General features: G+C 37.4%; 1 protein-coding gene across 3 annotated transcripts in view; it reads right to left on the reverse strand.

Moving 5' to 3' along the window:
• The window catches only part of STAG1 (STAG1 cohesin complex component), a 496597-nt gene that overhangs the window by 259862 nt on the left and 209224 nt on the right, over positions 1-27511 (reverse strand). For 2 of the 3 annotated variants that reach the window (XM_086354939.1, XM_086355119.1), the window contains exon 5: positions 10296-10392. The exons of the other annotated variant lie outside the window; for it this stretch is intronic. In XM_086354939.1, coding sequence (XP_086211065.1) covers positions 10296-10392 — 97 coding nt within the window. The remainder of the gene's footprint in view (positions 1-10295; positions 10393-27511) is intronic. 3 annotated transcript variants of the gene reach the window in all.

Raw genomic sequence — 27511 nt, forward strand, 5'->3', positions numbered from 1 at the left:
AAGTCCAGAGATTAACTCACACACTGATGGGCACCTTATCCTTGACAAAGGAGGGAAGAATATACAATAGAGAAAAGATAGTTCTTCTATAAGTGGTGCTGGGAAAACTGGACAGATATGAGTGAAAGAATGAAATTATAACACTTAACACCATACACAAAAATAAACTCAACATGGATTAAAGACTGACATAGTAAGTTCAGAAACCGTAAATTATAAAACATAGGCAGAACCCTCTTTGACATAAATCACAGCAAGACTCTGTTTGACCCACCTCCTAGAGTAATGGGAATAAAAAAAATAAACAAACGGGATCTAATTGAACTTAAACGCTTTTGCACAGCAAAGGCAAGTATAAGCAAGGTGAAAAGACAACCTTAAGAATGGGAGAAAATAACCGCAAGTGAAGCAACAAAGAAGTTCAGAAATAAACAAGCAACTCATGCAGCTAATTATCAGAGAAACAAAACCCAATCCCATAAAGGGCAGAAGACCTAACCAGATATTTCTTCAAAGACATACAGATGGCCAATAAACACATGAAAAGCCCAGTACTGTTCATTATTAGAGAGATGCAAATCAAAACTACAGTGAGGTACCACCTCACACCAGTCAGAATGGCCATCATTAAAAAGTCTACAAACAATAAATGCTGCAGAGGATGGGGAGAAAAGGGAACCTTCTTACACGGTTGGTGGCAATGTAAACTGATACCGTGACTATGGAGAACAGTATGCAGAGTCCTTAAAAACTAGAACTAAAACCACTCTCTGACTCAGCAATCTCATTTTTGGCACAGACCTGGGAGAACCATAATTTTTACACATGTACCCCAATGTTCATTGCAGGACTATGTTAACTAGCCAGGACATGGGAACCACCTAGCTGTCCATCAACATATGAACAATAAAGAAGGTGTGGGCATGTATATGCAATGGAATATTACTCAGCCATAAACAAACAAACGTGAGTCAGATGAACAGAGGTGGATGAAACTAAAGCCTGTTATACAAAGTGAAGTAAGTCAGAAAAAGAAAAATACCATGTATTAATGTACATATATGGAATCAAGATAAAACAGTACTGATGAACCTATTTGCAGAGCAGGAATAGAAACACAGATGTAGAGAATGAACTTGTGGTAGAAGGAGAGGGTGGGATGAACTGACAAGAGTAGCACTGACATATACACACTACTGTGTTTAAAACAGATACCTAGTGGGAAGCTGTTATATAACACATGGACGCCAGCTAGGGTTCTGTTATGACCTAGAGGGGTGGGATGCAGTGGGGTGGGAGGGAGGTCCAGATGGAGGGGTTATATATAATTATGGCTGATTTGAGTTTTTGTACAGCAGAAACCAACACAATACTGTAAACAATTATCCTCCAATTAAAAAACAAGACAAAATAAAATACTAATATTTGGGTTTTGGTGCCAAAACTCCTATATATCCTGGTTCCTCCCTTACCTCTTTGGAGTAGTCCCTTTGAGCTATCTCATAGGCTATGTTTTAGGGTTAGGTCCTCAGCAAGTCCACAAAATAAAACATAATTCTCAACTTTTAGGTTGTGCATTTTTTTCAGTGGACAAACCCTAATGTCAACTAAGGACTTTAGTTAATAATATCAATACTTTTCCATCAATTTTAACAAATGTACAAGATGTTAACAGGTGAAACTGAGGGGAGAAGAGGGTATATGGGAACTGTATAATTTTCACTTAATTTTTTTGTTAAACCTCAACCTCCTATTAAAAAAAAAAAGTACTTTAGAAAAAATGAAGACTCTACTTATAATGATTTAATACCTAAAGTTCAGAAATAAAAATTTTGGAAACACAAATATAAGACTTTTTTACTCATGTACACAAAATTGATGAGATGCACCAAAAACTGGAATGCCTGAAGCCAGCACTGGTCAACAGAAAGAGCCCAATTTTTCTCCACAACAATGCTTGACCACAGGTCACACAACCAACATTTCAAAAGTTGAATAAACTGGGCTACAAAGTTTTGCCCCATCAGCCATATTCACCTGACCTCTCACCGGTACCAACTACCTCTTCTTCAAGCATCTTGGCAACTTTTTGCAAGGAAAATGTTTCCATAACCAGCAGGACACAGAAAATGCTTTCCAAGAGCTCACCAAATCCCAAAGCACGGATATTTATGCTACAGGAATAAAGTTATTTTTCACAGGTAAAAAATGTGTTGACTATAACGGTTCCTCTTGTGTTTAATAAAGATGTGGTTGTGCCTCGTTATAATGATTTAAAATTCAGGCTCTGAAACTGCTATTACTTTTGCACTAACCTAAAAGCTGTGTGTCTGTCATACTTACGCCTTTTTATACTGCCATATATCCTCCATACCAAGTTTGATGTTTCCCTGATAACTCAGCTGGTAAAGAATCTGCCTGCAATATGGAGACCTGGGTTCAATCCCTGGGTTGGGAAGATCCCCTGCAGAAGGAAAGGCTACCCACTCCAGCATTCTAGCCTAGAGAATTCCATAGTCCATGGGGTCGCAGAGTCAGACATGACTAAGTGACTTTTGTTTGATGAGAGTTTTTATCATGAATGAATGAATACTGAATTCTGTCTACTGAAATGATTGTGTAATTTTATTCTTTTCATGAATGTGGTGCATTGATTTATGAATGCTGAACCATCCCTGCATCCTGTATAAAACCAATTTAATCATGGTGTATGATCCTTCTGATTGCTGAATTTTGATCATGGTGTATGATCGTTCTGATTGCTGAATTCTGATCTTGGTGTATGATCCTTTTGATGATTGCTGAATTCTGATCTCGGTGTATGATCCTTTTGATGATTGCTGAATTTGGTTTTCTAATACCTTCTTGAGATTTCTGTACTTATATTCATCAGAGATATTGGCTTGTATTTGGGGTGGGGGCAGTCTGTGCATTAGTAGCCTTACAGAATGAACTTAGGAATGTTTCCTCCTCTTCAACTTTTTGGAAAAGTTTGAGAAGGACAGGTAGTAGATATTCTTAATATGTTTGGTAGAATTCTGTGAAGCCGTCCAGTCTTGGACTGCCCTTGCTCTGTTCCAACATAAGACTGAGTGTGAGCTAGCTCCAAATCTCCAAGTCCTTACCCTACTTGGCAATGGCAGCCTTCATCCTAGGAGAGTACAGTGTGAGAGGAAGGGGGGCCAGAGCAAGTACCCAGTGCAAGCTAGAGTGTGCGATGGGACAGCTGCAGGAAATCAGTCAGAGTCTCAGGTCATTTTAAATCTGCTTCCTCCACCTTGTTCCTGAGGGGAAACAAGTGTTTGCATGCAACCATCACAAGTGGAATTTTGGTTTTGTATAGCCATACAGTAAGTCTTAGTGGATTTCAAACCAGCTAAGGGGACTCATCTTCCTGGTAATCCCAAATCTGGGTTGCCAAATATGTAGCTCAAATGTCTCACACCCTAGGAAGGATCCTTGAGCTTGTGATATGCTCTCCTTGCTAGGGGTGCAAGTCCAGAACTGATCATTTCTCTTCTCTTCCTACTCAACTCTGTGTGAATCTTTCTTTGCAGTCTTGGTTACAGAAAGGCTGTTCTATCAGTGTACAGTTTGTTTCAGTAACAGTAGCCACACATGTACTGTATTTCTGAGATGTCCATCAGGGAGAAGGGAGCTCAGCATCCTCATGCTCTGCCATTTTGATCTCTTTCAGAATTATTATATTGTTTTTACTAGTTTTGCAAACTGAACCTCTTGAAATTTCTCAACTTTCAATATTACTCTCAAATAGTGATCATACATACTTCACTTTACTGGCTTCACCACAAACATGCTGGCTTATATGGATAATATTAACTGGCAGTTGTGAAAATGGGCATCTCTGTCTTGTTTGACTTCAGTGAAAATTATTCTACTAGATTCCCTTGAGCATGATGTTGGCTTTGGGGTTAAAAGGATTTTTCATCCTTCCATTTTTCACTTTCCAGAATTTACAAAAAAGTTGTAAGAAAAGTACATGGGATTCTGAATATCCATCACCAAATTCTCAGATATAAACATTTTACATTTTTTATCCTTTCCCTCTTCACATATCCCTTTATTCATCAATACTTCTGTATATATTTCCTCAAAGCAAAAAAAATCTAATACAACTACAGAATAATGATCAGAATGATGAAATTAACAATATAATATATATGTTCTAATTCACAGAATTGATTTTGGAATTTACTATTTGTCTCAATAATGTTATGTCAAAGAAAAATCTAAGATCGTGTATTGCATTAAGTTCTGGAACAGTTCATGACAGGGACACTCTTACAGAGCACAGGATAGTTATTATGAAAAAATATACCTCAACTTGAGCTTGCCCACTGTTTTCTCATGAGTAGTTTCAGACTCTGTACTATAGGCTAGAATAATACGAAAATGAGGTTGAGTTCTTATAAGTGCCTACCATGAAGCACATGCTATCAATTGGTTTAATAACTGTTTGCACTGTTTGCTTTCATAATTTGTTTAAGGTGGTGTCTATTAAGTTTGTACAGGTAAAGCACCATTTTATTCATAATATATATCTTGTAAGAAGACAATGTGAGGAGGGAAATAATATGTTTTTCACTTTCCCCCACTAGGTTTGGAGTATAAGCACTGAGTTCAAATTTTAGTTTGTACTTTTTATACTCTTCAGCATGTGTTATTTATGCATGACTCATCTATTCTGAGTGCATCCAAGTCTTGGATTTTCTGTCCATCTTCACTGATTTTTCTTTTTTTTCTGAGTATATGATACATGAAGATAACTCCCAAAGTCAAGACTGTTCAAAAAGTATATTCCAGTATCATCCCTCCACCCCAATTCCCTGTAAGTTTTCCACTCCATTTACATACACACATAGCCTACAGGGGACTTCCCTGGTGGCTCAGACAGTAAAATGTCTGCCTACAATGCAGGAGACCCAGGTTCAATCCCTGGGTATGGAAGATCTCCTGGAGAAGGAAATGGCAACCCACTCCAGTATTCTTGCCTGGAAAATCCCATGGACGGAGGAGCCTGGTAGGCTACAGTCCATGGGGTCACAAAGAGTTGGACACGACTGAGTGACTTCACTTTCACTATACCCTACAGGTAGGCAATCATTATTCTGCGTCTTATCTTCCCTTTGTTTCTTTATGGTCAAGAGACCAGATACATGTGTATATTCTATTATTTCCCTTCTTTCCTCTAAAAAACGTTGAATACTTTTACACACTCTTCTGCACTTAAAAAAAAAAAAATGTATCCTGAAAATCTCCCTGCATTAGCCCACACAGTTTTTCCTCATAATTTTTTGCCATGCCCAAAACCTCCACTGAACAAGTTTTGCCACAGTTTATTCAATCACTGTTCTATACATTGGCATTTAGGTTGTTTCCAATATTTCACTACTACAAATAATATGTTACTGAATAACCTTGTGCATTTATTTTTGTAAAATGGAAATATATCTTCATGGCAAAATTCCAGAAGCAGTATGGCTAGGTCAAAAGGTAAGAACATATGGAGTTTTGGTGAAACTGAAAGTTGCTCAGTCGTGTCCGATTCTTTGCAACCCCATGGACTGTATACACCAGAATACTGGAGCGGGTGGCCTTTCCCTTCTCCAGGGGTTCTTACCACCGAGGGATTGAACCCAGGTATCCCACATTGCAAGCGCATTCTTTATCAGCTGAGGCACAAGGGAAGCCCAAAAATACTGGAGTGGGTAGCCTATGCCTTCTCCAGCAGATCTTCCCGAACCAGGAATCAAACCAGGGTCTCCTGCATTGCAGGCAGATTCTTTACCAACTGAGCTATGAAGGAGTTTTGGTAGATAATGTCAAATTTATATCTATGAGATATGTATCCACTTTTATTCCAACAAATAATTTAAGAGTGTCTGTTTCCTCACAGCCTAAAGAACAGAGATTATAACTTATAATTTTTTCAATCTGATAGATGAAAAATGGTATATTGTATAGTTTTATCTTGCAGCTGTCTTTCTTTCATATGTGCTAGTAGTATCTGCTTACTACACGTTCACAGGTACTTGAATCTATTTTAGATTTTTATTATACTGCACTAATATGAGAGACAATGAGCTTTCTCTTTTAAACATGTTAAGAAAATATGCATCTCAGTCTGATATACTAAAATGTTTTAAAATCTGTTTTGTCAAATGCTTTTTCAGGAACTACGAAGACAGCTAAAAGGAAAAGTAGCAAGAGATAGGAACAGAAAATGGAAAAAACAAGAAAAATGGCTCTCAAGCCACACATGTAAGAGAAATACAAATTAAAATCATCCAAATACAAAACTTAACCATGGATCAATGACCTACATATAAGATTTAAAACTATAAAACTATTAGAAGAAAATATGGAGGTAAATCTTCATGCGCTTAGAACTGGCAATGGATTCAAAGATTTGATACCACAAGCGTGAGCAAAAGAAATGAAAAAAAAAGTTGGACTTCACAAATATTTAAAACTTTTGTCCATCAAAGGACATCTTTAATAAAGGGAAAAGACAACCTACAGTGTGGGAGTAGTTGCAAGTTATACACAGTTCCATATTATGTATCTGATAAAAGATTTACTATCAAGAATAAACAAAGAAATCTAATACAATAACTCACAGCAAAAATAAAACCCATCTAATTTCAAAATAAGCACAGGACTCAAGTACACATTTCTTCAAAAAAGACATACAAATTGCCAAAAACACAAAAAGTTGCCCAAGTCACTGGTAATAAAGAAAATGCAAATCAAAACCATAAAAAAAAAATACCACTTCATACCCACTAGGACATTAAAATTTTAAAACTGGAAAGTAAAAGTGTTCTAGAGGATGTGGAGAAATAAGAGTCTTCATGTATTTCTGGAATTTAAAATGGTGCAGCTGCTGTGAAAACAGTTTGGCAGTTCCTCAAAAACTTAAAATAGAATTACCATATGATCCAGCAATTTCACTCCTAGGTATTTACACCAAAGAATTAAAAAATAAGTACTCAAAGAGATACCTAACCATAAATATTCATAGTAACAATATTCACAACAACCAAAAAGTGCAAGTCCAAGTGTCCATCAATGGATGAATGGATAAACTGTAATATATACATACAATGAAATGAATTTTATCAATATATGCTACTACTCAGAGAAATCTCAAAGATATGCTAAATTAAAGAGATCAGATACAAAACGTCACATACTGTACAATCTCCTTTTACATAAAATGACTAGAACATAGGAGCAGAAAGCAGATTAGAGGTAGCCAAGGACTGCAGGGGAGAGGCTTTAATGTGGAGTGACTAGTATAAGTATTTTTCTGGGGTGATAACAAAAAAGTTTTGATACCAGAAAGAGGTGGTTGTAGAACACTATTAATGTGCTAAAAACTACTAAACCACCCACTTTAAAATGGTTAACTGTTTAAGTGTATTTCACCTCAATTAAAAAAAAATCATATATTTTTAAATCATTCATAAAACCAATAAAAAATTTTGATAAAAACACTTTGTTGAAAAGACCAAATAAAAACAGATATTTTCATATACTACTGATAGGAGTAAAATGGACATAATTTCCAAAACAGGAAATTTGCCAATATCTAATATAAATGAAAATATAATAACCTACAGAAATTCATTCTGCCACAAAGAACAAATGAGGTATTAGAACAGTGTTTTGGACTCTGTGGGAGAGGTTGCGGGGGGGGGGGGGGATGATTTGGGAGAATGGCATTGAAACATGTATAATATCATATAAGAAACGAATCGCCAGTCCAGGTTCAATGCAGGATACAGGATGCTTGGGGCTGGTGCCCTGGGATGACCCAGAGGGATGGTATGGGGAGGGAGGTGGGAGGGGGGTTCAGGATGGGGAACACATGTACACCCCTGGCAGATTCATGTTGATGTATGGCAAAACCAATACAATATTGTAAAGTAATTAGCCTTCAATTAAAATAAATAAAAAATTAAAAAAAAAAGAACAAATGAGGTACACACGAAATTACTCATTGTAAGAATAAAAGACAACAGATAGTAGTCAATGCGCTGTTAACAGACAACTAGTTAAATAAATTGTTGTACATACATAAAAAGGAATGCTTTGATGCTGGAAAAGAGGGAGAGGGAAGGGAGGAAATGGAGAGGAGGGAAGAAAGAGAAGAAAAGGAAGGGAAAGGGAGGAAGGGGAGAAATGTGAGGGAAGGGAAGGAAGGTAGGAAACCAAGAAAGTTCTCTATACACCATTATCTTTTGTGTGAGAGGGATGAGGAAGAAAAGAGCATACATTTCCTACTCATACAGACAGACAGATGGATATACAACAAAGGAGTTAAGAAGTAACTCTGTGGAGATAGATGGGAAGGCAAGAAGTATAAAGGCTTTTTGATTTACATTTCTCTTATTATGGTTTTTTTTTTTTTTTTTGAACCATACGAACAATTTACAAAAGCAAAAAATTTTAAGACTACCATTCGTTTTAAAACCAAAACTCATTCTAACAGGACACTTACATAGATTAGATAAGACCACATATGTAAAGCACTTCACTCAGTACTTACCTTTCCCAGTTTAAGACTGTAAAATTAACAAACTCACTTTCCTTCAAATAAACTAATCTCTTGCCAATCTTCATCTAACTCTATGCTCCAGGTTGCTGCCACAAACTCTCTTTACGCACTAGAGTGTGCTGTACTTTCTCTTCTTCTGGAATTTTTATACCAACTGTCAACTTGGACCTTTCTCTTCCACCTTAATTTACTCTTATGCAACACCTCAGTTCCAGTATCAAGTCTGTTCCTTTGAGATGCACTTTCTTACAAATATCCCCATATTCACACATACACAGAAACACACAACCTAGGTTCAGTCAGAAGCTCCTCCTTGTTATTCCGACACTACACCTTGTGGTTAGACACGGAGACTCCAGATAGCGACAAGCCTGAATCTAAATCGTAAATTCAGCACTTAAAAACTGGATGATGTCCAAAAACTAACCTAAGCCCTGAATCCTTAGTTTCTTGAACGACAGAATAAAAATCATATCTGACTGATAGAAGTGTCAAACCAATATCAAATGAGCTAATGTATGTAAAGCACACAGCTTGGCACGTACACTGCCAAGCTCAAACAGTCATTAAATTGTAACCAACTCTATTAGTCTTCTGGTAATGAGCAGTTCAGTGAATTACTGGTATATTTCCCTCCTTTTCTTTGCAAAACATCCTTCTTTAAAAACTCAACAGTGGAAAAAAAAAATAAACTAAAAACTCAACAGGGACTTTCTTGGTCGTCCAGATAAAAAGACTTCACACTTCCACTGCAGTAGGCAACAGACTGGATTTCCAGCGTAAGAATTAAGATGTTGCATGCTGCATGGCATGGTGAAATAAATAAATAGCAAATAAACTCAAATTAGAAAGGACATTAAAAAAAATTAAAGCAGAAATTATTTTAAAAAATAAATAAAAATTAAACATATTCTAATAGTTACTGGGGCAGAGACTGTCTTGATAATATATATATATATATACACATACATACATACATACATAAATACATAGGAACAATAACCTAGGTACTTGGTAAATATTCAATAAAATTCTTATGTTAATATGCTGAGTGATAACTTCATCAGAAATAAGAAAGCCTTCAAGAAATCAATTTGATCAGTGACCTCAATAGAAGATCACCTTTCTGCACTGATAAGCAAAGAAAGGTGTCTACCAACTGATTTATCCCATACAGTACAATTTAACCTGTTAATATTTATTCTACAGAAAAAAGATCTCTATCAGTTACCAACTAATATGATAAAAAAATTTTCACTTTTTAATAAACTGTCTATGGATTCCAAATGATTGTAAACTTAAACCTGATTTTCATATTTATGTTACCCTCAAACATTTAAGCTTCAAGAACTTCGTCTACAAGATAAGGATTCAAAATAATAAATGTTAGCAACTGGCACAGTTCACAACATAGAGCATAGATACAAATAATACCAGTAAACATTAACTATAAAATCTTGTGATCTAAAAAGTCAAATCACAAACTCCTCAATTTCAGATTTCCTTCAAAACATTAAAATTTCAGAAATCTGTTATGAGTAAAATTAAACTAAGAAAATGAGAAATATTTTTAAATAAAATAAGTTAACGACAAAAGACTAGCAATGAATTCCAGAATGAATTATACAATGATTAACACAAGGTAAAGTAAATTTGAAACTTCTGGACTGACAAAGTCTCAGTGTACATCATTTATTCCAACATTCTGTACCTCGACATCCTGAACACTGGATAAAAAAGTTGATTAAATCCAGAAGTGCAATGTCCCTGTCTTGTTTATATGATTCAATCCAGTCATCGACCACAGACTGTGGGGGGGGGGAAAAAGAAAGAAAAAAATTTTAATTGATATTACAGCAAATGAATTTTCAATAAATTATTGGTTTTCTATGTGCAGCTATTTAAACACGAAAACTACTTAATTAAATCACATGTATAATATATATTAAATTATATATATAATACAAAATTAAGACCATATATAATAAAATACATTTTTCCCCCAGGAACACAAGGATGATTCAACATTAGGAATTCAATTCAATTAATCAACAATGTAAAGAAGAAAACTAAATGATTATAATACCAGATCTCAAAAGGTATCTGATAAAAATCCTGGAGCCATGCTTAATAAACCTCATATAAGTAAGTGAAGTTGCTCAGTCATGTCTGACTCTTTGCAACCCATGGACTGTAGCCTACCAGGCTCCTCTATGGGATTTTCCAGGCAATAATACTGGAGTGGATTGCCATTTCCTTCTTCAGAGGATCTTCCCGACCCAGGGATCGAAGCCGGGTCTCCTGCATTGTAGACAGATGCTTTATCGTCTGAGCCACCAGGGAAGTTGCCGGTGGCTCCAACAGTGCACAAACACGGCCGAGAGGAGCTACCCGACGTCCGAGGTCAGGGGCAGAAGCCGGGAGGACCCCATGCCCAAGGGGCAGCGGCCAAGAGGAGCTATCCCACGTCCGAGGTCAGGGGCAGCAGCTAAGAGTGCCAGGCTGCGATGGCACAGGAACTGCCGAGAGGAGCTACCCAGCGTCCCAGGTCAGGGGGGGGCGGCCAAGAGTTCCAGGCTGTGGCAGCGCAGCAGCAGCCTAGAGGGGCTACCCCACGTCGGAGGTCAGGGGCGGCGCCCTGGAGGAGCTACCCAACTCGAGGCTAGGGGCGGTGGCCGGGAGGAGCTACCCCACGCCCAAGGAGCAATGGCTGCACTGGCGCAGGAGGGCCTAGAGGAGCTACTCCACGTTCAAGGTCAGGAGAGGCACCAAAGAGGATATATCCCTCGTCCAAGGTAAGGAGCAGCAGCTGCGCTTTGCTGCAGCAGCGGTGCAGAGATACCCCACGTCCAAGGTAAGAGAAACCCAAGTAAAACGGTAGGTGTTGCAAGAGGGCATCAGAGGGCAGACACAATGAAACCATACTCACAGAAAACTAGTCAATCTAATCACACTAGAACCACAACCTTGTCTAAGTCAATGACACTAAGCCATGCCCTGTGGGGCCACCCAGGACCGGTGGGTCATGGTGGAGAGGTCTGACAGAATATGGTCCACTGGAGAAGGGAATGGCAAACCACTTCAGTATTGTTGCCTTGAGAACCCCATGAACAGTATGAAAAGGCAAAATGATAGGATACTGAAAGAGGAACTCCCCAGGTCGGTAGGTGCCCAATATGCTACTGCAGATCAGTGGAGAAATAACTCCAGAAAGAATGAAGGGATGGAGCCAAAGCAAAGACAATACCCAGCTGTGGATGTGACTGGTGATAGAAGCAAGGTCCGATGCTGTAAAGAGCAATAATGCATAGGAATCTGGAATGTCAGGTCCCTGAATCAGGCAAATTGGAAGTGGTCAAACAGGAGATGGCAAGAGTGAACGTTGACATTCTAGCAATCAGCAAACTAAAATGGACTGGAATGGTGAATTTAACTCAGATAACCATTATATCTACTACTGCGGGCAGGAATCCCTCAGAAGAAATGAAGTAGCCACCATGGTTAACAAAAGAGTCCAAAATGCAGTACTTGGATTCAATCTCAAAAATGACAGAATGATCTGTGTTCGTTTCCAAGGCAAACCATTCAATATCACAGTAATCCAAGTCTATGCCCCAACCAGTAAGGCTGAAGAAGCTGAAGTTGAAAAGTTCTATGAAGACCTACAAGACCTTTTAGACCTAACACCCAAAAAAGATGTCCTTTTCATTACAGGGGACTGGAATGTAGAAGTAGGAAGTCAAGAAACACCTGGAGTAACAGGCAAATTTGGCCTTGGAATGCGGAATGAAGCAGGGCAAAAACTAATAGAGTTTTGCCAAGAGAACGCACTGGTCATAGCAAACACCCACTTCCAACGACACAAGAGAAGACCCTACACGTGGACATCACCAGATGGTCAACACCAAAATCAGACTGATTATATTCTTTGCAGCCAAAGATACAGAAGCTCTATACAGCCACAGGAGCTGACTGTGGCTCAGATCATGAGCTCCTTATTGCCAAATTCAGACTTAAATTGAAGAAAGTAGGAAAAAACCACTAGACCGTTCAGGTATGACCTAAATCAAATCCCTTATGATTATACAGTAGAAGTGAGAAATAAATTTAAGGGACTAGATCTGATAGACAGACGGCCTGATGAACTATGGATGGAGGTTTGTGACACTGTACAGGAGACAGGGATCAAGACCATCCCCATAGAAAAGAAATGAAAAAAAGCAAAATGGCTGTCTAGGGAGGCCTTACAAATAGCTGTGAAAAGCAGAGACGTGAAAAGCAAAGGAGAAAAGGAAAGATATACGCATCTGAATGCAGAGTTCCAAAGACTAGCAAGGAGAGATAAGAAAGCCTTCCTCAGCACTCAATGCAAAGAAATAGAGGAAAACAATAGAATGGGAAAGAACAGAGATCTCTTCAAGAAAATTACAGATACCAAGGGAACATTTCATGCAAAGATGGGCTCAATAAAGGACAGAAATGGTATGGGCTTAACAGAAGCAGCAGATATTAAGAACAGGTAGCAAGAATACACAGAAGAACTGTACAAAAAAGATCTTCACGACCCAGATAATCACGATGGTATGATCACTCACCTAGAGCCCGACATCCTGGAATGTGAAGTCAAGTGGGTCTTAGGAAGCATCTCTACAAACAAAGCTAGTGGAGGTGATGGAATTCCAATTGAGCTATTTCAAATCCTGAAAGATGATGCTGTGAAAGTGCTACACTCAATATGCCAGCAAATTTGGAAAACTCAGCAGTGGCCACAGGACTGGAAAAGGTCAGTCTTCATTCCAATCCCAAAGAAAGGCAATACCAAAGAATACTCAAACTACTGCACAATTGCACTCATCTCACATGCTAGTAAAGTAATGCTCAAAATTCTCCAAGCCAGGCTTCAGGGATACATGAACTATGAACTTCCAGATGTTCAAGCTGGTTTTAAAAGAGGCAGAGGAACCAGAGATCAAATTGCCAACTTTCGGTGGATCATCAAAAAAGCAACAGAGTTCCAGAAAAACATCTATTTTTGCTTTATTGACTATGCCAAAGCCTTTGACTGTGTGGTTCACAATATACTGTGGAAAATTCTGAAAGAGATGGGCATAGCAGACCACCTGACCTGCCTCTTGAGAAATTTGTATGCAGGTCAGGAAGCAACAGTTAGAACTGGACATGGAACAACAGACTGGTTCCAAAGAGGAAAAGGAGTACGTCAAGGCTGTATATTGTCACCCTGCTTATTTAACTTATATGCAGAGTACATCATGAGAAATGCTGGGCTGAAAGAAGCACAAGCTGGAATCAAGATTGCCGGGAGAAATATCAATAACCTCAGATATGCAGATGACACCACCCTTATGGCAGAAAGTGAAGAGGAACTAAAAAGCCTCTTGATCAAAGTGAAAGAGGAGAGTGAAAAAGTTGGCTTAAAGCTCAACATTCAGAAAACGAAGATCATGGCATCCGGTCCCATCACTTCATGGCAAATAGACAGGGAAACAGTAGAAACAGTGTCAGACTTTATTTATTTGGGCTCCAAAATCACTGCAGATGGTGACTGCAGCCATGAAATTAAAAGACGCTTACTCCTCGGAAGGAAAATTATGACCAACCTAGATAGCATATTGAAAAGCAGAGACACTACTTTGCCAACAAAGGTCCGTCTAGTCAAGGCTATGGTTTTTCCAGTGGTCATGTATGGATGTGAGAGTTGGACTGTGAAGAAAGCTGAGCGCCAAAGAATTGATGCTTTTGAACTGTGGTGTTGGAGAAGACTCTTGAGAGTGCCTTGGACTGCAAGGAGATCCAACCAGTCCATTCTGAAGGAGATCAGCCCTGGGATTTCTTTGGAAGGAATGAGGCTAAAGCTGAAACTCCAATACTTTGGCCACCTCATGCGAAGAGTTGACTCACTGGAAAAGACTCTGAATCTGGGAGGGTTTGGGGGCAGGAGGAAAAGGGGAAAACAGAGGATGAGATGGCTGGATGGCATTACCGACATGATGGATGTGAGCTTGAGTGAACTCCGGGAGTTGGTGATGGACAGGGAGGCGTGGCATGCTGCGATTCATAGGTCGCAAAGAGTCGGACGCGACTGAATTGAACTGAATGCGTTATAAAAATATGATTAGAAAAACTGGGGTTATGTGATATGCTGGTAAACAACATAAAGACAAATCTAAAACATACTTCTTGTGGAAACTTTTAACACTTTTCAGCTCTAAGAAGAATGAGGCAAGGATGCATCCCTAAGCATTTAACACATAAAGATTTTAGTTTATGCAAAAATTAGTAAAATAACAATAAGTACAATTCACCTTCTCTACTGAGTCTCTACTAATGTGATTTAAAGATTAATAAAAAATTTGACAACTGACAAAAGATAAATGTACAAAATCAAATTTGAACATTAGCAATATTATGAAATATAAATGGATTGAGAATGCTGCTCACAACAAAATCATCTAAAAACAAATTGAAGGACTATATAAATTTTAATGAAGATCATTATAAAAACACCTTTAGGTTATAGAAAATGACGTAAATAAGTTCCATATTAAATAAGCTTCATGCTGCATCAAGAAAGTCTTTCCAAATTGTTAGATAAATTTAATGTAATTGCACTTAGCATACTACCAGGCATAACTATTAAGAGTTTTGCTGGGGGTGAAGGGGAAGCACAAGAAATAGATTAAAAATTACTTTTTAAAAAGTTTTAAATAAATTTCTGTACTTAGCTACAACTGTATAATTAATGCAGAAATCTTAGGGTATTCCTTGAAGAAAGTTTACATGTACATGCACCTGTATAACCATAACCAAAATGCATATACAAAAAACACTTCCAGAACTCAAACAGGCTGCCTCATGTTCCCTTCTAGTTAGTAACCATTCAGCAAGCAAATAATTATTATTCCTTAACAATAGATATGCTTTTGAAATTCATGTAAATACTATTATGTTTGGTGTTTGATTTATTTCAGTGTTTTATCAGTGAGATTTCGTCATGTTACTATGTGTTATTAGTAATTCCTTGTTTGTACTGCTGGACAGTGTTTCATTGACTTAACATACTTTATCTTATAACCCAATTTACTATTGATGTACATGAGTGTTGTTTCCATTTTAGGGCTATTGCAAATAAAATTATTATGAACACAACTATACACATATCCTCACATAAACATTTTTTCTGCTGTATACATACCTAGTAGCAGACTTATTAACAATACATATACATTGAGGTTTAGTACACAATGTCATACTATTTTCCAAAACAGGTATATTAAATTATACTTCCTCCAGCAACATACGATATTGATATTCAGTGCTCCACATATCACCAATTCTAGATCTCATCAGCCATTTTTTTTGTTTTTTACAATTTTTAAAATCTTTATTCTGTTATTATTTTCCATAGGGTTTAGTACAATTTCCCAAACATACAGATTTTCACTGGCAAAAAAAATCTAAATTGTTTGAATGGATTTTAACCCATTCTGACTGAACATTTCTCTTCTTTAGTGATCTGAGGAGCAATCATATTTCCTTCTATGTTTAAGGGGAAGACCCTTTATTAAAAGCTGGTGTATATAACAACTCTCTCTCAACACATTAGCATCTGGTAGATTTTGTTTTTAAAGTATAAAGAAAATACAATGGTGGTGGTAGTTCTCAGTTGTGTCTGCATCTTTGCAACCCCATGGAATGCAGCATACCAGGCTTCCCTATTCTTCACTATCTCCAAGAGCTTCTTCATGTCCATTGAGTTGATGATGCCATACAATCATCTCATCCTAAGAATCTAAACAGTTAACTCCAAAAAGATAAGCCTTTCTTAGACTGGCAGACTGATAACTGTTAGAGACATTACCAAGTATGGACACAAGCACATGGAAGATACAACTTGTCAGAATTTACAGGGCCTTGGATGATAGGTGAAGAGGAGAATAAAATAAAAACTTCATAAGGTACATCAAAACTGAATAGCTGGGAACATTTAATAAAGAGGGAAAAAAATCCATAGGATACATACATGAGATAAAAGAATAAGATATATGGCACACTTCTCAAAGAAAATAATAAAAGCCAGTGAATAATGGTATGATATATTTAAAGAAAGAAAGAAAAATTGCCTATTGGTTGGAATAAAACCCAGCTTTTCCATCATCCCATAAAAATAAATGTCTGGAGCTTCCCTAGTGATCTAGTGGTTAAGAATTCTCCTGCCAAAGCAGGGGACATGGATTCCATCCCAGGCAGAGGAACAAAGATTCCATATGCTGCGGAGCAACTAAGCCCATATGCTGCAGTTACAGAACCCATGCTCCAATGCCTCAGTGATATAAATTGTTCATAGAAATTTTGTAAGTTTGAAAAACATATAATATTGCCTTCTTGCGTAAGTCTCTAAAAGACATGTAAGGAAGGTTACATCCTGTGGCTGGGATTGGGAGGAAGATCAAAGCATAACTGCCAAGCTAATCCTCAAAAGAGCAAAGCAAGATAGAATACAGCTGTGAGGGACAGAAAACTTTTGACTCAGAGGGAGCAGATGAGAAACTAAGATTCATACAATGGTCAGGGGTGTGCGGGGGGATCATCTCCTTTTGCTTAAGTGTTTGTTCCTTGTAAGTGGGTAGACTGGGATGTGAGCAGAATTCTGTGTGAAGCAGCCTTATCCTTGAAGAGGGATACAGAACTTGCAGTGGCCATGGATAATGAGGATGATCTTATGTAGTGCCTAGTTGTTGTGAAGATTAAATAAAACGGTATGTGTAACATTTAGCACAAACCCTGCTTCATAATAAGTGCACAGTAAGCATTGTTGGGCTTCTCTGGTGGCTTAGAAGGTAAAGCCTGCAATGCAGGAGACCCAGGTTCGATCCCCAGGTTGGGGGGATCCCCTGGAGAGGGGAATGGCTAGTCACTCAGTGTTTTTGCATGGAGAATCCCATGGACGGGGGAGCCTGGTGGGCTGCAGCCCATGGGGTCACAAGGAGTTGGACACGACTGCGCAACTAAGCATAGCACACAGCACAGCAATGTGGCTAGAATCCTTTCTGTTAGTATGATTCAATAGAGAAAATCAACTATTGAAAACTACATACAATTTTAAAAAGCTGGAGCCAATCTGAATTATCATATTAAGTTATTCTGAAGAAATAAGAAGATTTGGAAAATTATATGTATGCTTACAAAATTCATAAAGATAATACATTGATGAAACTGTAACAGGTAATGATGAGAGAATAGGAAAGTGCTCTTAGAAATGCAAATCACAACTGTTGAGTTATAAAAAGTAAGAAGCAATAGGCTTTCCAGCTGGTGCTGGTGGTGGAGAGCCTGCCTGCCAATGCAGGAGACCTAAGAGATGTGGGTTCGATCCTTGGGTTGGGAGAAAAGAAAAAAAAAAAAAAAGAAAAGCTACCACAATGAGAAGCACACGCACTCCAATGAAAAGTAGCCCCTGCCTGCTGCAAGAGAAAGTCCTCAAGCAGCAAGGAAGATCTAGTGCAGCCATATATAAACAACTAAATCTTTTTTTAAAAAACAAACCAACCAATGACTGAACAGCTATCCAAGAACAAAAAAAGATCCAGGAGCTCTCTATAGTCCACTTATGAAGTTTTAAGAACAACAAAACTGAGAACATTCACATTAGAAGAAAATGAAGGTTAACTTAATTTTGCCTGCATCATCCCATCCCCCAAACTGGCACCCTTCAGTGCTAAGAAGAAATCTTCCACAGTTAAAAAGAACTCTTCTTGCCAAGAAAAGGAGTGTGAGGTGACTTGACCAGCTTCCTTAGCATTGTACAGAGGTTCTGCTTTGGTTTCATTCCACCAAGCCCAGCAACCTGAGATGTTATTGACCCAGCTATGAACAAGGAATAAAAACAGAAGTAATATTATTAACAGAGAAGCAGTCAGAGGTATCACAGTTCACAGAACGGCTCTTCAGACAAACTCGGCAAATTTCACCAACGAGAAAGCCAAAGGCCACCATAGTCACTGTAGACCCCTACAGACCTTGCCAGCTTTCCCCCCACAGGTATTTGTGTTTGTGTTCATTGATGCCAACTGCCTGAGTCTCTCTGTACCCTTTTCCCGCCAATACCAAACCTACACTGTAGCCACTACAGTGGCTATTTTATAAATAAGGATATTTTATATTTTATAAATATATAAAATAAAGAAATACACACACACACAATGGAGGAGGGGAGGAAAGATTATAATATGTTATAGCTCTCTACAGCTGTGAGAGTTTAAGATGCCGGCCCCCTGAATCTACCCACCAAGGAGCCAGCCAGCCACACCTACAGCCAACTGGGGCTGCTGCAGCTGCACAAATGCAAAATACCAGCCTAACACCACCTCCCTACACTGAACCAGACCACTGTGTTCATGCTCAGGGATTGTCCCTCCAACTGTGCACTACCAGACTGACATCCATCACTGGCCTCCCCTGCAGTGAGCATGCACAGAAGGGATGGGAGGGATATGCAGCCACCAGTGACAGCACCTACAACAAAGGCACCCCATAGCTTCTTGTGGGCCCAGATAAGGCCCTGCCTCCTGTCACTGGCCAGTACCAACAAGTCCACCTATACTTAGCCACTCCAAGCTGTGCACTGCACAACCCAGCCCAATGACCTCTGCCAGCCTTCAAAGCAGTGTGCACATGTGAGCAGAGTGTGTGCAACCACAGGAGATGACACTGATGGCCAGGAACTCCAGTTTAGCCAATGGGGCCATAGTTAGCACCAATCCTTGTTGTCTGCAGTGGCCCTCATCACTGTATATATGCCTGCAACTGGCCTCTACAACAGCCTGCCTTGGTCCCTAGCTGATAAATCCCTAGTGAAGGCCCTGCTTAGAACTACCACAAGGTTCCTCTCAGTGCTGAGCAAGAACCACACAGTTGTCAATGGTGTGTAGTCCAGTGGCCTGAGCTAAATACACATCATGCCCACAGGGATCCAAACTACCACATGTTCCCCACACTGTCACCCTGCATCACTTACCTAGGGTCACAGCATGTGCCAGTGTACCCTCACTCACAGGTGAAATGCTGACCCTTATCAAATTCAGTCTAAAAATTCTGGAATAGGTTAACTGCTTCTTCAAATGAACAGACATGAAAACAAAGCAACTGGGATTATGAAGAATTAGGGAAATATATCTCTACCAAAGAACATAGTAAGCCTACAACAACTGGCCGATCCAGGAGATCTTTGCCTGACAAGGAGATTCAAAATAATCACCCTGCAGATGGTCAGAGAGCTATAAGAGAACACAGATAAAAAAACTAATGTATCAGGAAAAAAAAAAATACAAGAACAAAATGAGTTCAACAAAGAAACAAAAAACAAAGGAACCAAACAAATTTTGAAACTGAAAAATATAAGGACTATAGTGAAGAATTCAATACATAATATATTAATGAGATACACTTTTATTGGTATAAATAGAAATTTGTTATCTATTACTGTATCTTTTGATTACAGACCTTAGTGCATTCACATTTAAAGTAATTATGGATATGTATGTGTGATTGCCACCTTATTAATTGCTTTCAGGCTGCTTTTGTAGTTCCTCTCTATTGCTTTCTCTTTCTCTTGGGAAAAATGAAAACGGAAATATAACAGACCAAAATTCATGGGATACAGCAAAAGCAGTTCTAAGAAGGAAGTTCACTCCGATAAACACCCATCTCAAGAGACAAGAAAAAGCTCAAATTAACAACCTAAGTTTATACTTCAAGAAATTTAAAGGAACTAAGCTCAAAATCAGTGGAGAGACAGAACTATAATAATAAAGATTCAAGGAGAAATTAAGAACTGGTTCTCTGAAAAAGTAAACAAAACTGACAAAGTCTTTATCTAGACTCATCAAGAAAAAAAGGCTGAAATAAACAAATTCAGAAATAAAAGAGGTATTACAGTTGATTCCACAAAAATGCAAGGATAACGAAAGACTGCTGTGAACAATCATAGGCCAACAAATTAGAGAACCTAGGGAAAAAATTACTAAATTTCAGGACTTCCCCAGAGGTACAGTGGTTAAGATTCTGCCCTCCAACAAGGGGGTGTGGGTTCAATCCCTGGTCAGTGAACTAAGATCCCACATGCTGCAAGGGTGTGACCAAATATTTAAATAAATAATTAAACCTGATTTTAAAAAATGAGTAATTCCTAGAAACATACAACCTAGAAGGACTATCTCATGATGAAATAGAAAATCTGAACTAGCTAGTTACTAGCAAGGAGATTGAATCAGTAATTAAAAACCTCACAACAAACAAAGTCCAGGACCAGAAGGCTTCACTGGTGACTTATAACAAACATTCTAGGAAGATGGTGGAGGGCTTCCAAACACATTTTATGAGGCCAATATTACTCTGATACCAAAGCCAGACAAAAATATACCACAAGAAAATGCCAATATTCCTGATCACAGATGCAAAAATCCTGTATGAATATTAGCAAATCAAACTCAACAATATATTAAAAGGATCATATACCTTGACTAATCAGGATTTGTTCCAATGATGCAAGGATGGTGCAAAATGTTAAAATAAATGTGATACACCACATGAATAGAGTAAAAGATTAAAAGTACACTCTTATCATCACTCCTATTCAACTCTCCTAGCCAGAGCAAGCAGTCAAGAAAAAGAAAATATATTTTAAAAGATATATAAAAGGTATCCAAATAGAAAAGTAAGCAATAAAAAAATGTTTTTGCAGATAATGACGTTCCATATAGAAAATCTTCAAGACTCCATGAAAAAACAAGTCAACAAGTTGCAGGATGCAACAATAAGTTACAGGATACAAAACCAACATAAGGAAAACAGCTGCATTTCTATGCAATGTAAAGCTGCATTTCTATATTAAATCAAATTAATAAATCACTAACTTTAGTAGAAAACAATCCAATTAAAAGCAGGTAAAGAATTGAATAGTTTTACACAAAAGACATACAAATGGCTAAGAAATACATGAAAAGACACTCAACATCATTTAATCATCAAGAAAATGCAAATTAAAACCAAAATGAGATATTAATGCCACACCAGTTTGGAATGGCTATTATCAAAAATATAAGACATAACAAGCATTGGTGAGAGTGCAATGTTAGTGCAAATGTCAACCAGTACAGCCACTACATAAAACAGTACAGATGTTCATCATAAAATTAAAAACTAGAACCACCATATAATACAGAAATCCTACTTATGGATATATATAAAGAAAATAAAATCAGGATTTTATTGAAATATCCACACTCTTATGTTCACTGCATTCACAATGGTCAAAATATGGAAATAACTTCAGTATCTTCTTTTTTTTTATATTCTACATGTAAGTGTTACACAGTGTTTATCTTTCTTGGATGTACTTCACCCAGTACAACAGCCTCAAGGTTCATCTAAGTTGTTGCAAATGGCAGGATTTCTTCCTCTCTCATGGATGAATTAGTATTCCTCTCCCCACAATACACACATATAGTATATCTCAATAAAGGTGGAGAAAATAAAAAAACTGCCTATCCAGAATTTTGTATATGGCAAAAAGATACCTTCAAATTAAAGCAACATAAAAACTTCACAAAGAAAACTAAAATAAAACCAAGCAAATAGACTAATAAAGACTACTGAAAAACAGAAAATCCAGACTGAATAAAAATCAATCACATGATATTTACAAGGACATACCTGGAATATAACAGCACATATAGGTTACAGTAAAATGGAGAGTAAATGTATACCATGCAAACTTTAACTATAAAATGCTGTTATGATTGTTATATTAGACAAATAAATCAAGACAAGGAATATTACAAAGATTTTTTTTAAAAACCTTATAATAATAAAGTGGTAAATAATCAGGAAGATAAAATGACTACAAATTTTTATATACCAAATAATGACTCCCCAAATACATAAAGCAAAATGTGAACTACAAGGAAAAATATGCAAATAGACAACCATAGGAGAGATTTTTACTACACCTCTATTGGTAACTGAGGGAAGAAGCAAACACAAAAAATAGTAAACATATAGAAGATTTGAACAGCACTGCTAATAAGCATGATCTAATGATCTAATCAACATACAATCATAATACCAACAATTACAGAATACACACTCCTTACAGCTACACACTGAATATTCCACCAGAAGACCTAACAGAAAGCCTCTATGGGTTCTTAAGGATAAAAAAACACAGGGAAAATTCTCAGAACATTATGGATTTAAATTAGACATCAGCAACAAAAATGTTATCTGAAATATCCCAAATGTTTTGGTAATTAGGCAATATTTTGAACTGAATGATAATTAAAGTAAAACATATCAAAATTTGTAGAATGCAGTTAAAACAGTGCTTAGAGGGAAATTTATAGCTTCACATACTTTATAACAAAAGAAAGTTCTAAACCAATGATTTAAGCTTCCACCTTAAGAAACACACATTACATTTAAACGTTGGTTGCTCTCAGTTAAGGAGCAGAGAAAGATATTACTGCGAGATTACAAGAAAAAAACATTTCTAATAACACACCCACAATCTCTCAGATAGAAGAACATATAAAATACAAGTCACACAATCATTCTCTGGGAGCTAAGGTGACAGAGGCTCTATCATCCTCTATCACCTTATAAGGTCATATAAGGTCATCCTCTATAAGAGGCTTCCAAGGTTGATCATGAGAAGTCCAAAGCCAGCTAATGGAAGAAAAAAACAGAAAAGCATGGCAGATTTTTATAATTCAGCTTTGGAAGTAGTATATAATACTTTGTCTAATACTTCATTAGCAAGAACATATAAACTAGCCACATCTAGATAAATGGGAAGCATGAAGTCTGTTTTGGCCAGTACCTTCCTGGAACTTTATCCACTATGAAAAAGGAAAAATAAATTTGGTTAAGTGGCCAGTCATGTCTGCCAAAATCTGCCCTCTTGTCTATAAATATTTATGTATTTCTTCTTCCTACACAGAAAAAATACTCATCTGCCTGGATACGTTAAGTACTGCTTACTGGGACGAAAATATCAATCTAAAATATTTATAAAAGAACGTTTCACAAAATTACATTATATGTGTACAGAATAAAATATAACTATACAAATGAGCTATATCAACGTTAGCACTAACGATATAAAGTTATTTGTGACATGTTAAGTGAAAAGAGAACTATATGATTCTACTCTTAGATGATATCACACACACGCATTTATAGTAGCACAGAAAAAGATATGCAAAAATTCAAACTGTGACACTGACAGGCTTGTCCTCAATTCATTACAAAAAGTTTAAATCTAAGACTTTACTAAAATGATAATCTCTGAGAAGTTAGAGATCCTCAAAGAGAAAACCATAAGCCAGCACCTGAATCACAGATAACAGTGAAGTGACAAAAATCATGACATTTGCTATACGTTTTAACATTCTACACATATAGGACAGTATAATAAATTTATAGTAGTTAGAAGTATAGCTTAAAAACTGAGAAAGAAAAACTAAAGCGAAAATACAAATGTCATGGATAAGAACAGGAAACAGAAAAAAATGTGGAGCAGTCAATATCATAGTTTAAAATGAGTTTTAGATTTGCCTCTAAGCATCATAAAGTAAACCTAAAAGAAAGATTTTAGATATTTTTTCAACATTGCTTTTACTAATACCATTTACATATTTCCTCTGAATGCAAGTAAAAAAATAAATATGACATAGGTAGACTGAGAAGAGTTTTTTATTATTCCATGAAACTAGATTGTTATTTTAATCTCAGATATAAGCTAAAATATTCTTCTTTCAGAGTTCTCTAAAGGCTGCTCTTTCTTGTTGATTATTGTGTTAACTGCAGTTTCCAGCTAGTCTGATCACCTTATCACTGTCCTTTTACCCAACTGTATTATTGCTTAGAGAAATTTGTTTTAAACTCAGAAAAATGCTGTGACCCATCATGTGACAGGGCAGATTTTATTCCTGAGTTAGGAATGGAATCACTTATTGTAATGTCATTTCAATGTCATTTTTCAGAAAAATAAACCACTTTCACACGTGACACTAATCTTGTTCTGTTTTTCTTTTGTTTTGTACTATTCAGCTTTTGAAATAGAAAGCACTTTTAACAAGTATACTTTTCAGTTTAACGTGATAACCTAACTAGGTCTGAAGTTAAGTACTATAGTAGTGATATGTAAGTAAAATGGTACAAATACATTAAAGTGATATTTTAAATATCAGTTCTCTTAATATAAAGTTTTTATATTCCTGGCCTCAGAGGAACTACAGGGGATTATTACTGTAAGGTGAGTTGCCTCCTAACTCCTAAAGCTGGGAAAACACTATCCAGTTAATAGAACTATTGGTTAGTGTGATATTCACAGGAATGGAGGCCACGGCAACACACATTATTCATGAATTTCTGGCAATGGAAGGATCCTAATAATTGGATTTGACCACCCAAATTAAAACAAGTCTTAAGAAGGCAAAGCAAAATAATATGCCAAAAAGACTCAGCAATCAAGAAGGAAAAAAGAAAATTGGGTATATATGAAACAGATGGAAGATTTAAAGCATGAAAAGACTTTCTGGAAGTTAAAAAAAAAAAAAAGACTTTAAAATTTAAATATTCATTGGACCAATTTAAGAATAATCACTATAAAGAATAAATTTAAAATCCTGGAAGGTGAATGGGGAAACAAATCTCAACACAAAAATATAAAAATGGAATTCATGAGGAAAAGGGTAAAGTCGAGATAAAATCTTATATCAGAAAGCCTATACAAACTCCACTTCTACACACAGAGCATCCAACCTGCCTCTCTCTTAAGAAAGCAAAGAGCTGCCAACACCAGACATTTAAGGAAATCTCCATCAGTTACCAGTTTACTACGTTACCAGTTTTCTATGCCTCAACTCCAAAGTTACCCTTCAATTATCTGCTCTGTACTAATGAGCAAATATTTCTCTCACAGTAAGCACTATTACTTCTCTTTCACAGTAAGCACTATTTAAGCTTTATTCGAATATAGCTCTGGAAGAACACTGCAAGAGGAAAGGGGCCTCTCTTCCTTTTCATATGTCGGTCAAGTTATTCTTGCTCTTAACATATAGTCCAATAGCAGCAATTATATAAAAGGAAATCCAGTGGTGTTTATCCCAGGCTCATGACAAGAGTGTGCAGTCCTTTGGCAACCTTAAACCCCAGCCTGGGATTAGTGATTACCCTTGTGATGCAGGCCTACTGACACAGACACTGGCATGCTTCAGGTCTCATGCTGGCAGCAGTGCCCCCATCTTTCATGTACAACTGTCTACCATGCTTAACACGGCTATAACTCAGTATTGTTTTCTGCTGCCCAGTAACTGTGAACCAGCTCTGGTTAAGGCAATCCAGTAAACTTCTCTGTTATTTAATAGGCTCTAACTCCACTTTCTCCAATAAGGTCTGAACTCCTGCCTAGGGAACCCTGTCTTCCAAGGCTGTCTTTCCTTGAGAAATCTCCTTCAGCCCTATAAGATTTAGTGTTATCTTTACATCTTTATAGTTACTCTTCTATCATAGCTTAGTAATTATGTATAATACATTTTACCAATTCAAACTCTGTCGTTTTCAACTCGCAACTGAATCCAGATAGGTATAGAAATAGTCCTGGGAATGGTTCCAAATGATAAACCAGTAAAGATAAGATTTGGGGACTGGTTTGGTCATGTCCTGGGGATTAAGCACAGGGCTGAGATCCTGGCCAAGCAAATGGGATGCTAGTAATATATGGCAGACAGCAGTTTCAGGAAACCAATGAACCTTTCAGCTGTGTTTCATCGTGATGAAGTGTCAACTCAACTACATGCCTTTGGAACTTACCTGGCTACTATATTTGCCACTGGGTTTCCCAAGTGATGCTAATGGTAAAGAATCTGCCTGCCAGTGCAGGAGACATAAGAGACCTGAGTTCAATATCTGGGTCGGGAAGATCCCTTGGAGGAGGGCATGGCAGCCCACTCCAGTATTCTTGCCTGGAGAAACCCACAGACAAGAGGAGCCTGGCGGGCTACAGTCCATAGAGTCACAAAGTCTGACATGACTGAATGACTTAGTACAGCACAGGATACCTCCCATTATGGTAGTAATGATGACAACTGAGCACTTAGAAAATGAAAGGTTCAAGTCCATTAACTCTCACCTTAAGTCACATTGTGAGAACAAGAGAGCTGACATTGCTGAAAGTCAAACTAAAAATTTAATTGTGTACACTGCCGAATTACAAAAATCAGCTAAATTCAGTCTCCAGTTTCTCATTTGAAAATTAAAACCTTAACGGGGAAAGAGTAAGATCCTGAAATTCGAATGAAGCATCTAGTTGGTCTTAAATGAAACTAACAATTTTGACCCCTTCCCTACTCCCTAACCCTCCCCTGGTAATTAGGAGCCTCCTATACAGGTGGAAATAGCTTGCTTTCCAGTGTCTAAGAACACTAGCCCTCTTTGGCTTAAAAATCTTCTGATAATCTCACATGGAAAAATTCTTGAAGGGTTATGCTCATTTTCCTAAAGACCCACCACAGCCAACTCCTTTGGCCATTAGATTCATAACTAGAGTCAAAACTCAGCATGATCCAGGGGGGACAGGTACACTCTATGACCCAAGAGGAGACAGCTTACATACCCAGAAGAAACTAGAGAAACGTGTGGAGTATATTCCTAAAGTATTTGACCATAGGGGGTAAAATATAATGCCACATCTGGACAAATTAATTGACATGGGTACACTTGGCAGAGAGAACAGATTTAATACACTAGTTCATGTAGTTGAAAGTGGTTAAAAAAAAAAAAGAAAGTGGTGATCATTATTATCTAATCAGTGCACCAAAAGCTGGATTTAAAGGTTGAGATGTCAGA

This window comes from Bos grunniens, chromosome 1 (assembly GCF_055505025.1).
Source record: "Bos grunniens cultivar Pamir isolate PY7600 chromosome 1, Bosgru_T2T1.0, whole genome shotgun sequence".
Taxonomy (NCBI): domain Eukaryota; kingdom Metazoa; phylum Chordata; class Mammalia; order Artiodactyla; family Bovidae; genus Bos; species Bos grunniens.